The sequence below is a fragment of the Anarhichas minor genome, unplaced genomic scaffold (genome assembly GCF_050575085.1).
Source record: "Anarhichas minor isolate MPS153535 unplaced genomic scaffold, ASM5057508v1 ptg000136l, whole genome shotgun sequence".
Taxonomy (NCBI): Eukaryota; Metazoa; Chordata; class Actinopteri; order Perciformes; family Anarhichadidae; genus Anarhichas; species Anarhichas minor.
The window spans coordinates 838,984-852,197 of NW_027466582.1; the positions used below are offsets into that span (position 1 = coordinate 838,984).

General features: G+C 42.2%; 1 protein-coding gene across 1 annotated transcript in view; it reads left to right on the plus strand.

Moving 5' to 3' along the window:
• Nucleotides 1-909: 909 nt before the first annotated feature.
• The window catches only part of myt1la (myelin transcription factor 1-like, a), a 49,237-nt gene continuing 36,932 nt past the window's right edge, over nt 910-13,214 (plus strand). The window contains exons 1-3 of the mRNA XM_076084196.1: nt 910-964; nt 1,894-1,927; nt 7,268-7,330. Of these exons, the coding sequence (XP_075940311.1) occupies nt 910-964; nt 1,894-1,927; nt 7,268-7,330 (152 nt within the window). The remainder of the gene's footprint in view (nt 965-1,893; nt 1,928-7,267; nt 7,331-13,214) is intronic.

Here is a 13,214-nt window from a genome sequence, read left to right on the forward strand (position 1 = left end):
TGTTGGAGTGTTTGCAGCATTAAAAATTCCTCAAATGACATTCAGCCCACAAGGCTGAGATATTCAGATGAACTATTGCCGTAATGCCTGACCGTAACCTAACCTGTTTCTGGTTGGTGAGGTGCTACTGGAAATGAAATTACTGGTGACTGGGATGTGGTTCGACTGTCGCAAGATGCAAATCTTCTCTTTCTCGTCTGGTGTAATAAGACGTCGTCTCGTTCTTTCAGGAGTCAAATGAATGCAGTAAAGGACTTCTTTTATCCATGCTGTTGGCCTTATTATGGGTCATTTGTTGTCTATGGTGCAGGTCTCTGAAATGTTTTTAGCAGCAAGTCCTTAAAACCTTTCCAAAGAAACACCTAATTGACTGAGTGAATGGAATGTTATGGTGTCCTGTAGGTCACTGAATTATTTTCACCCTGTACAATCTGAATGAACGACATGTCACATTTTAAAATATCAGTAGAAATGTGCAGATGGTGTTCGTCTCCCCAGTGCTGAAATTCCATGAAAATATTTTAATTCCATGTGTCAGAGAGACAAAAATGTTTGTAAGCTGCACACAGGAACTGAGCAGGCTTGTGTTCAATGTCTTGGTCACGGAAAAACTTCAGCAGAACAAACAGCTGCCGACAGGTTAGACGGCTGTAACGTGAATCTGACTAAAGCTGCTGTGTGTTATTGTTTTTTGCAGATCATGACTCTGGAAGACGGCTACTGAAATTCCGTTTGGTATAAAGACTCTTCAGCTACAGGACAGTGCCACACTGAGCTCTGACCAGGTAAAGGTACACTTTCACAACCCAGCGGGTATTTTTGCCAGAAGGGAGTTTCTAGGCACGAAACTTTAATTATGTGATGAACAAAAAAAAACACAACAGTTTGACTTTTAGTTTTCCTTTTCAGATGGAGGTGAATGCCGTTAAAAAACGCCACCGCACACGATCCAAAGGAGTCAGAAGTATGAACCTGTTCATCTGCTTTCTATTCTAATGCTGCCTATAAATGGGACTCGTGAGCTTGTGAATACAATACGTAAAGTCTATATGATCGGTGCAAGTGGTCACGTCAACAGCAACACGGACGCTACTGTTGCCGTCTAGAAGCCGCAGAGGCAAACAATTTAGCAAACTACACCAGCGGGTAACTTAATGCTAGAAATAAAATTACAAAGTAAAGAAAAACTGTACAAATACAACCACAATATGTTAACTTACCAGCCACCGAAATCTATCTATCTATCTATCTATTCATAAATTAACTAATTTAGCATCTGGCTACTTAGCTAATCCCACCATGCTTTAATGCTACACTGCTTACACAAAATTGGCCGAACAAAGTTCACTCATCTGGCGATGGCAAAGTGCTTTTCTAGGCTGTGATAGGAGTGTGTGGATGAAAGTTTTTAAATTTCACTAATTTATGGGCTGGCTAGTTAGCTAGCTAGTTTGATGATTCCACCATGCGTTAATGCTACACTGGTTACAGGTAACCTGCTGGGTCTAAAAGTGTCCATGCTTTAGCAGTAATAATAATAATGCACTCTTAACTTATCTTTACAATATTGAATGACCAACATATTATATTATATATGTTCTTTATATTAATGTACATTGTGTAAAACACGGTGAACAGCAGATACCTCAGTAAATAATTTCCTTTCTTTTTATCATTGATTTGTTCAAAACTGGAGTGATAACAAAGAAGACAATCAGTGTGTGTCCCTTTCTATCCTCTTATGTAGAACACAAATAAGTTAATCCTTGACTCTGAACATAATTACATGTTAAGCAGAAGCTGACATACAGCAGATGTGTTAATTATTGTTGGTTGGCTGCAGATTGTTGGAGTGATAACATGAAATGTTTTTTGTTGTGTTTCTGTCTGAAGCCGCCGTGGAAGCAGTGACACAGGAGCTATTCAGGTAGGAAAACCTCCGCTGATCCAGAACACATCCATCACTGTACTGAGCCATTATTCTTGTGTTTTGTATTGCGTTGTTCGGTCCTGGTTGTGGAACAGCGGGCCAGCACGGGCCAGTCGTGGAGGTTTAACCTCCATGTGCTTTTTGATTGAGTGACCCAGCAATGAGTGCAAGAAGTGTTTCAGTGTTCTTGACAAGCTGAAGTCAAACTCGCTTTCAGTGAAGGTGGAGACAGATATTTTGTGCCTTTTAGTTCTTATTTTTATTTGAGCGTGGGGATTTATTGTATACTTAACTTAAGTACCCACAAATATGTATCAGCCCCTGGTGATTTAGACAAAAACGAGTTTGACTTCCTGTCTTTGTAAAACTAAATATAACCAATAAATACATAGATATAAATTGTTATTTATTAGCAAAATACTTGGTAAAATATCTTCAAAACTTAGACAGGAATTAAAATTCCAGTATGTAATATATATATTATATTATTATAATATATAAATATATACACATTTAGAATTGAATTGGACAGATCAGTCCCATTGTCACAGACACCAGATCCAGCTGTTAGTCAGTAAAGCGATATACAATATTGATGCATCCCTAACTTTAAGTAAAGTAAATAGGCCAGAAGCCGAAGGAGCCACATATAAAGGAACCGCTACACCACTGGATTAAATGTTTGCCGTTTGCTTTTCTGTTGAGTCCTCTAGTGCACATTTGTATGAAGCGACTTAAGTGGTCCTCGCCACAAACACGATGTTTTTCCTTCTTCACGTGTGAACATAATGTAGCTTCAGATACATCGGTGGATTGACGCGTCGCACTGGCAGCCACGCAGAAGCTTTTACCAAATAGTTTTAGCCGAAGACGGAGCTGAGCTCGAAGGCAAAGTGAATAGATGAATGTAGATATTTAGAGTAAATCATGGTATTATGTCACACACTAGAGCGGGTCAGCAGAAGTACGTTCATATGTTAAAACTTTCAGTCGAATTCGACCATCAGATTTTGAGGATTCGCTACATTTTGCGTGATGACTGTAGAAACACACCAGCAGCTGCTGACCTGTAAATGCTGAATATCACTGTTACCTGTGTGTGTGTGTGTGTGTGTGTGTGTGTGTGTGTGTGTGTGTGTGTGTGTGTGTTTCTGCTTCACTTAATCTCATTTAGTAAAACTGACAAATATTGGTGTGTGCAGCAGATTACGGTTGAACCCGGTTGGCTCCGGGTCGGCGCTTTACTGTAAACAACATGTCCTTCCTGTGCCGTGCAAAAGCCCCGAGCAGACGAGCGGAAAAACTCACCCAGAATTTAACTCGGACGGGTGGCGGTGAGGGCCGTGCACCCAGGGGCCAGATGTGGACAGAGAAGCTTTGAAGTTGGCAGTAATGGTAGAAAATAAGACAGTAAATACTATAAGCATGCCACGAGCGGTCATTGAATATTTCTCATCAATTTTTATTTGCTTCCTATCCCAGTCACTGACTAATCTGACTAATCTGCAGGGATAAACACATATAAATTAATTTGTCATTGTGGTGCGATGTGGCAGATTTAGAGGGAAAAGAAGACATGTGGCCGTGATTTTAAAAGTCTTCCATGACTTAATGTTAATTGCTAAATAAACTCGTCACATCTGTCAGCTCAGGGGGAATTAGAGCTGCGGTTTCATGACGCATCAAAGCTCTGAATTTTAACTCCAGTTTGTCTGGAAGTGATTTTTGTTGGTCCTGCAAGCTGAGACAGTCTAAAGATGGAGGATCGACTGGGCAGATATGACCTCTTCCTCCTCGGCCAAAATGTCCACTTGTACACAAGAAATACCCAAATTCAGTGAACGCGTTGTCATGAACCCATTCGTGCTCCTCTGAGGATGGATCGGGATAACTCCTGATCCAAATCGCCGGTGTTTCTGCCCCCCCCTCATTCCAAACTGGCACCTTAACCTGACGTCTCAAGAGGGAGATCGAAAGCCTGCTTCACATTGTGTTGATGGTGAGAGTGAGAAAAAAGCAAAAACCCTGGTGCCAAGAACATAATGATTAAAAACAAACAAGCAGGGCGCCGCCAAGTGCTCTGTTGCAAAAACTAAAGCAGTCTTAGTGCGACGGTTCAGCAATAAATCCATGAAGGTTATAATGTTCCGTTGTTGTTCAAACGTTTTAAAAAAGGATAGAGATGTAGAAGTGCTGTTGGAATGTTCTGCGTTACACTTTCTAGTATTTAATCCAGCCTGTTGATGTCGATGAGGGTCGGCTCAACAACAGATACGCTGTTTAACTCAGAATTTCGGGACGTTTCTGTCGTACATTCTTCAGTGAAGTGTTGGTTCATCGAGCTGCAGCGTTGCCATTGGGCTACTTTTAAAAATGTCGACCTGTTTTGCATGTAAATTACACAAATAACATCGATAAATAAAGATCCTTTTTTTAAATGTAATATTTCATTCATACCCAAATCTTACCAAACTGATTAGAACGTACACGGTGAATTGTGTTCATTTTAGATTTAGTCTTAGTCTTCAGACTCAGTTTTAGTCACATTTTATTCATTTTGTTCCTTCATAGTTCTAATCTCAAAATGCTTTGGTCCAGTTATTTTCTTTTTTTTCACATTTTAGGAAACGTTTAGTCAAAATGTTTCCTCTTTCATGTGTTTTTCCTCAGATATTGATTAGATAAAATGTGAAATATGTTTGATGAAAAATGACAGAATTCTTGTATTGGCTGGACTACAATGTGATGACTTCTCTGCTACTAGAACCAGACGAACACTATGAAGGGGAGAAAAGGGGGGGGGGGGGGGGGGGCTGCCCTCCACATCTTTACTGTGTGATAGTTTCTCGTCTTGTAAAAAGCCTCCTGCTTCCGTCTCTGCCTCCCTTTAAAGCGGACTCTGTTAAACTGTCCCTGTTGTGTACGTGATACGGATCTCTGCACCGAGAACCAGAGAGAAGGAAACTTAGTGAAAGAAATATTCAGTTGCTTTGGAAACAAGTTTCTCTCCGCAGAGGAGACAAATATGTGGTCGAAAGAAAAGGAGGATTATAAGAACAGCTTGTTAAGGTTAAGGTTGCACTGATGCATTTTGGGAATTTTAGGCATGATTGGAAAGCGTGTTTGACATTGTATCTCACACACACACACACACACACACAGAGAGAGCTGCGATCAATACGACAACACGATCAGTCTTTGCTCCTACACTGATTGATGAGCCGCCTCACCTTGAACGAACCGCCTCCTCTTCCTCCTTTTTCTTCCTCCTCTCTCTCTTTCCTTTGCATCATGTTTTTTCTCTCCCTCTCCTCTTCCTCCTATTTTCTCAATTTCCCTCCTCCTCTCTCTTCTCTCTCCTTCTCATCTTGTTTTCTCCCTCTCCTCTCCCTCCTGTTCATCCTCCTCCTCCTTTCCCTTCCTTTTCCCTTCCTCCCTCTCTCTCTCCCTTCTCAACATGTTTTAACTTCCTCTTGTTCCTCATCCTTCGGGTTTCCTCCTCTTTCTCTTCCTCTCATGTTTTTCTCCCTCTCCACTTCCCCATGTTCATCCTCATCCTTTTTTTACTCCCTTATTCATCCCTCCACTCTTCCTCCTGCTTCTCCTTTTTACTTCTCTCTCTCTCCTTCTCATCATTGTTTTTCTCCTTGTCTTCCTCCTCATTCCTATCTGCTTCATTTCCTTCCCTGTCCTCTTCTTCCTCTTCCTCACCCTCTTCTTCCTCATCCTCCTTCCTTGCCATTCTTTTCCCTCTTCCCCTTTTTATCTCATTGCCTTCTTTCTCTATCTTCCTGATCTCCTTCCTCTTCCTCCTCTCCTTCCTTCTCTTATTTTTCCTTCTCCTAGTCTTTGTCTCCTTCCTCCTCCCTCCTTGCCGTTCTTTTCCATCTTCCCCTTTTCATCTCCCTGCCTTCCTTCTTCATCCTCCTCCCCTTCATCCTCCTTCTCTCCCTGCACTCGTGATGTCAAATCTTCACCTCCTCTCTCGGTGCAGCTCTCATTTTTAGCCTACAGTTACAGGGTGTAGAGATCAGGTGATGTCGGGTGGAGGGTGGGCGGAGCTCTGCGGTGTGTGTGTGTGTGTGTTGGCGGGGTCAGAGGTTGCGGGTGCGGAGTCCCTGAAGCCCAGCGGTGTGCGTTGGCCGGCGGTCTGCGTGCCTTCAGGGCCTGAACGCTGCAGCAGAGTGACTCAGAGAAAATCTGCAGCCACGACACAAAAACCCCAGAAACAGAACACTTCAACCTGCTGAATGACGAGTGTTTCCAAATCAAGGCCAAGATGTTGTTGACAAGTCATGCTTAATCCTCCTTAAACCGACTTCATGGGTATCTCATGTTATACTCAATGCAATAACAATAACAGCACAGAACAACTGAGAACGCATACCATTTACCCAAACAGGGAACGCAACAGGAAGTTTGTCTAAAACGAGCGACCCGGATGAAGTTTGAGCAGATTATTTATGTGAATATTGTTTCAGAATTTTCTCTTTGAATTTTTGAATGAACTTTTAATACAATTGTCCGTATAATAAAATAAAAACAAATCACATAACTAGCAGGCTTCTTTTATGACAGATTGATCGTTAGATTAGCTCTCTGGTTGTTTGAACTACTTCTCATGTCGAGGCTGTTTAGCAGAGAGGGATCCAACTTGTTCAGTACAAAAACACACAAACATGAATTTCCTAACTTTATAAAACAAAATGTAACGATAAATATAAATTAACTTAATTGTTATCTGATGTACGATATCAGCAGATATCAGAATCTAGAGTATAGTTTCTGTTCATGTTTTCACCTTGCCCCTATTTATATATTTTAAATAAACAAACTTTCATCGTCTTTCTCGACCATCCAACACAATCTCACTGCAGTTTTGTGAAATAGTGACAAAATGCAATCGATTGGTTTCGTGCACACGGACACGATTTGTCGCAGTGTTGATCGGAATGACTTTTTTTGGGGGGGCCGATGTTAACTTACAAAAACAAAAAGTTAAGTACAGTATAGGCGACAAGCCTCGCCGAGAAAACCACAACGCGGTGTCGAACGCCGGCCTCGTGGCTTAACGTCCTGTCTTTGTTGGACATCTTTAATGCCCACAAACCGATAGATTCAGAATTTTGTGACTGTTTTCACGACCTGCCACGATGTTGGGCTGAACCATCACGTGCGGAAAAGTAGAAATGCAGCATTTGTGGAGATCAGGAGACCCAAAGAAACTGTTTGTGGAAATATCACACCTGTAATATAATCCACTTCTCCACCATCAGTTCTGTTTGTTCCAAACAATCACTCACTACCTCCTGACCAACGCTTCTGTTTCCTCCTCAGCTGTCCCACTCCAGGCTGCGATGGCAGCGGTCACGTCAGCGGGAAGTACGCCAGACACCGCAGGTACGAACCCCGCGGCATCTTGTACTTTCTCTGATGCTGCTTGGTCAATGTTTGTCTTCTAATACGATTGTGTTTATATGAATTCGAGAAGCGTGGCTCAGGTCCCAGGTTGTCTTAATTAAACTTAACCCTGAAAACGAGATCTGATAGACTGTTCTAAAAGTATACATTTTTCTGGACAAGAACATCCGATTCTTTCAAGTTTTTGGTTTCAGTGATTCAGAGTTTCCCATTTCTCAGAACTTATAATTCAAAAGACTCATAGAACAACGGTCTGTAACGGGGACTTGGGAATATATTTTCTTTCCCCAAAATTTCCTTTTAAAGAATTCAACGCCAATATTGACCAGTTGCACCTCGCTGCATTGGTGTTGCGTGTTGTGATGCAGTTCCTTTCATTTCTAATATTTCTGCATCCTTCAGTGAGATTTAATAGAAAAACAAACATGTACAATATTTCCATATCATTCAGTTGTGTTCACTATTGTTGTCTGAATGTGAGGAGATGCAATTGACAGAAAATATAGCAGAACATTCCAATGAACAGAAGGTAAATGGGAATTTTCTTTTTTTAAATAATCAGAAAATTGTACAGAATTTTCTTGTGAAATAAGAACTATTCAGGGGGGGGGTGGTTGGTTGACTGCGGGCTTCAAACGTCTCACTCAGCAGCTCAGAAACCGAATCTGTACAATAAACGAGCTCGAGTTACGCTTTCCAAACCACCTGGATTGGCAGCGTTTGCAGGTTCGCAGCCTCCAGCTCGGTAAATCCAGCGCTCTGTCACGGGGCCGCCGATAGGAAAACCAATCAGACAGAGTCTGGAGCTGTGACGGCGACCGATGGCCGTCCGTCCTGCAGCCCAGAGGGGTCGCACTGCTGGATGGTGAATTACTTTGGAAATGCTGAATTACCAACAAACGTATAGGGGGCCGCTGCAAAATATAGTGGAGGCCTGAACGAGTAATTTCAGCTCGTGTCCGGTGCTGAAATCGTAGTTTTTCTGAAGATCATCAACTCTTAATATTATCTAATTTGTCTTAGAATAGGATGTGATTTATTTGTTCCTGCACAAATCCTGGTTGAAACATCACACAGGTGAAATATACATCAAAGCAGGTGCACTGTAGCTGCAGTGAAGAAGACCACAGAAGCTTTCACAGAAAGTATCATGTTGAAGGCTGAATATGAGGCTGTGGAAGTATTGTCTTTCATTTGGGTGGGCTTAGTTTAGGTGAAACGATCAGATTTACACATCCATTATGAAATCAAAGCACTCGTTGAGATGTTTTTGAGGTTATTTGGGAGCATCTCTACGGTATTGTTTTTCACTGTAGAGGCTGTGCGTGTGTGTGTGTGTGTGTGTGGGAGGCTGGCATGTAGAGGTTGCACGGCTCAGGACAGCGGTGGTTTGACGCCTGAGGTAACAAGAGAGATAATGAGAAGGGCAGGATGGCGAATCGCTGGCAGAGCAGACTGATGGTGCTGCAAAGGGCACAGAGACTCTCAGGAAAATAGTCAAACTGTAAAATAAGAGCTCTGATATTCACCAAAATAACACTTCTTCTAAAAAAAAGAAAAGAGGAAAGAAAGAAACATCGTCTGTATTATTTGTGAGTTGCTTTATGAAATGACACCTTTTGTAAAAAACTGTTTTGATCATCTCATGATCTTCATCAGCAGACGGAGTTGCCCAGTTGTCACAGAATTGAAGACATTCAAAATTTCCATGTTTTTTTTCTGAACACTTTGAGGACTTTTCATCCACGTTGGCTTGAAAAGCTGCAGGATCAAAAAGTTCTCTCTCGACAGTGGAAACAAGCGGTAACAATCTCACCGCGGGACTGTTTTTCCTTTCATCGTCTCTCGTAAATAGTCGTGCCGACAAATTACTGAAGTGACAGAGAAGGAAAGACAGAGAGGTAGAGACACATAGAGCCAGACGGAGGAGGAAAGAGAGAGAGAGAGAAGTAGGTCGTCTGATGTCTTCCTCTCCGGGGGAAACGATGGCTGAATCACTTAATCAGTTAATCATCAGCTGATCACAGGAGCTTACGACACACACACGTCTGATTCTACAAAGACGCAGCAGAGAGGGAGAACACATCTGCACCATCATTCAAGTCCTTGTTTTTGCTTTCTATAGCAGGTCGGGAAGTTTCCTCCAAACATTAATGAACCACATCTAACTTGCTTTATTTGACATAAGCGTCTTCCCCCAGCGTCAGATGAGGAGACGGATATGAGTTTCATCTCAGCGTAATGCAGTTCAGACTAATCAGAGAGACAGGATGTAGATCACTGCATCTTCATGTAATGGTTCGGGTGATATCTTACCAAAAAAAGTTACTACTCAAGTCCAGGAACACGTGTCAATCTTTTCAGAATAAACTTCCATCTTCACAGGAACTTACTTAGGTTTAGGAAAAGGTCACGAAATACTTAAATTAGGTTTAGAAAAAGAAGGTGAAATATGGTGTTTTATTGTTTTGTTTCTTTGCAAACTTTGCATGAACATGATGGATGCCACTTGTGCGTTTGAGAATTGTAAATTAACATTAGGAGCCAGAATGAATAGGCCTGTTAGAGCCAGCGCATTGTGCAGTTAATGTTGCTTCACCTAAGGGTCGACCGTCACTGAAATAAAAGAAGAAATTATTCCACATTAGCCTATATTTCAAACAGTATAACGTCAACATAATTATAAAATATAATTTATCTATTGTTGTCCAACTCAACATTGCTTCTAAGTAATGAAAACGTAGGCTTAGAACACAGCTTAATGTCACATGACTAGACCACAGAGAGAAAACTCAAAATACAAGAAGAATTGGTGAATGCAGCGAGTTCTCCTGAATCACTCGTAGCCAATTTAACAACCATCTATTCGTACGAGAGGCTTTTAAATGAGTTCCAATGTTTCGCTCCTTAATCTACAGTCAACACCCCATGACTGACAAAAGCCCCACTTCTTCCACGTAAGTGTGAGAGTTACAGAGACTACTGTGCTTTTGGGGGAAATTCAATGCAGCAGAAATGTTTTTTTTCAACTCAATCTGGTCTCTGAGCTCTGCAGGCAGCTCCTTCCACCTCATTCCTCTTCAGCTGTGCGACCTTTTATAGACAGGTGTGTGTCCGTCCAAATCATGTCCAATCAATTAAATCTACCACAGGTGGACTCCAATCAAGCTGTAGAAACATCTCAAAGATGATGCAGAGAAATGGGCAGCACCTGAGCAGCATTTCAAGTGACACAGCGGCGGGTCTGAATGCCCAAAGCTAGTTTTCGCTTCGTCATTATGGGGTATTCAGTGTGGGGTATTTTATAGCGAAACAATAGTTGGGAAAAGAGAAGGGGTCTGACTAGTTTCTGAATGCAATGTAAGTCCAATATCAACTTCTTAATTTAGCTCTGGTTTTGGTCTCCACCACCTCTTAAGGAAAATATCTGCCTCTTTAGCTGCTAAATGCTCCACTTTCTTCACCAGTAGTCTTTAAGTCTGTCTGCTGTTTGCTGGTAAACATCTTTATCGGAGGCTTAGAAAAAGGGAGATGTCGCTTACGAAACAGAACAGAAACAATTAAGTTGTGGGACCAAAAAAGTATGATTAAAAATAATCAGAAAGATGCTAAAATGCTCCTTAAAGCTGAGGAGAAAAGACTCAAATGAAAGATACCATTTGGAACGAGAAGGGCACTCAGAGAGCACAGACTTCCGCTGAATCTTATAATAATTTGTTAATCCGCCCAGTGATTCGGATCCGGATTCCTCGGCCCGCGCTGCACCCTTCCACCGAGTTTCACGAAAACCGAGCCAGTACTTCCCCATAATCCTTCCAAACAGACAAACAAACCAACCAAAACCAAAAACACAACATGAATATTGATGATATAAACTCGCAGTTGTTGAGACGTAACTCCTGGTCGATTTTTGAAACGGTTGAGTATGTCGTGTGGAATCAGAACACGGCGTATGGAATCACTCACACATGCAGTTTGAATCCCACGCAAAGACGTTCGGAGTTTGTCGGATCCGTTCGTGGAATATGCTGACAATAAGAGAAATAGCAGAATAAAGCTGCTTATTATCCTTATTAAACCTGACCTCATTCCTAAGACCAACATCTTCTGGTTTGAGACCAAATCGCCGCATTTCTCCACATCGCCCTGCTGGGATCCATAACTTCTTGAAGCAGAGACACGGTTCGTGCTGTGCATTGTACTGAATGAGTTGAGGGAGGGGAGGGGGGGGTTCAAAGTCATTGTTTCTTTCTTCCTCCCCTACCTTTCTTTGTCTCTCTCTCTCCTCTCTCACTCTTTCATCCCCCCCCCCCCCCCTCTCTCTGGAGGATGTCACCATGGCGACAGCACCGTGCGGATGCTGCAGTATGAGGACCAGGAGGGATGCAGCCTGTCTCCCATGGCAACCGCTAGTATAGGATCTGAACATTACCCCTCCCCTCTCCCCGTCTCACCGCCACCGCCCAATCTCTTCTATATACACACCTAACCACACATACCTCGGTTTAATTATCACACTGCAGCTGATGTTTCTGTCGCCTCGCTCTCTTCATTTGACGCCACGTTTTTGTTTTTATTTTTTAAACGTGATGATATTTGAATATTCTTCTGCCATTCTGAGTTAATGATTTAAATTTCCCCTTTTCATCAATGAAGAACTGAGTAGTTTGCTAGAAAAGGGATAAATTAAATCTATGTTTCAGCGGTCGACCACGATTAGACCGTCGCAGAAAAGAAACCCCCTGTTCCTCTGATTGGCCGACAGGTATCGGCCTCCAGCTCAGTTCTGGTCTAAATAAGAGCTCGAGGTATATTAAACTGTCAGGTAGCCATAGCAACAGCACTGATGCTTCACCCTTTACGACATCAAAGTGGATTCAAACACAGACTCTCCTCGTAGCATCGGTGAGATGACAATGTAGGAGACAATATTGAAATTTAGGTGTCCAAGTAGAGACATTAATGCACTTCAGGTGTCTATGTAGAGACAATAATGACATCCAGGTGTCCACATAGAGGCACAAATGGACTCCAGGTGTCCTTGTAGAGACAATGATGGACTGCAGGTGTCCCTGTAGACTTTACATACAGACTAAAAAGAACTCCAGGTGTCCATGTAGAGACAATAATAGACTCCAGGTGTCTGAGTAAAGACACTAATAGACTCCAGGTGTCCATGTAGAGACAATAATGGACTGCAGGTGTCCTTATAGAGACAATAATGGACTCCAGGTGTCTACATGGAGACAAAAATGAACTCCAGGTGTCCACGTAAAGACAATAATGTACTCTAGGTGTCCTCATAGAGACAATTATTGACTATGGACAGCCCTGTAGAGGAAACAATGGACTGCAGGTGTCCTCATATACACAGAAACGGACGACAGGTGTCCTTGTAGAGACAGTAGTGGAGCTCCAGGCGTCGTAGGTTAAATTGGGCTAACGAAGCACTTTTAGCTTCAACTAAGTCTAAAAGAAACACTATAAACGGACGTCACGAGCCTAACAACATGAAGTCTGCAAACCACCCATAATGCAACATTTTCTGCAGAAGCTGGATATTCAAAACGAACATCAGGGTTCCTCAAATATGATGCATCGTCTCAAACAAAAGGATATTTAGCTCATATTTGAGCCGAGGTCTTCATACCAAAACCAATAAGTTATCGATCGATTACACACTCTATGTAATAAGTGTCGGTGCACCGTATCCGACTGCAGAGGATCAGTCTAGAAAGAAGAGAAAATGTGATGGTTGACTCCCCCCCCCCTCCCCCTCTCGCTCTCTCCCTCCACATAATTACCATGCATAGTCTCTCGCCCTTGTCTGCAGCATTCCCTCGTTTCTGATCTGCTTTAATTA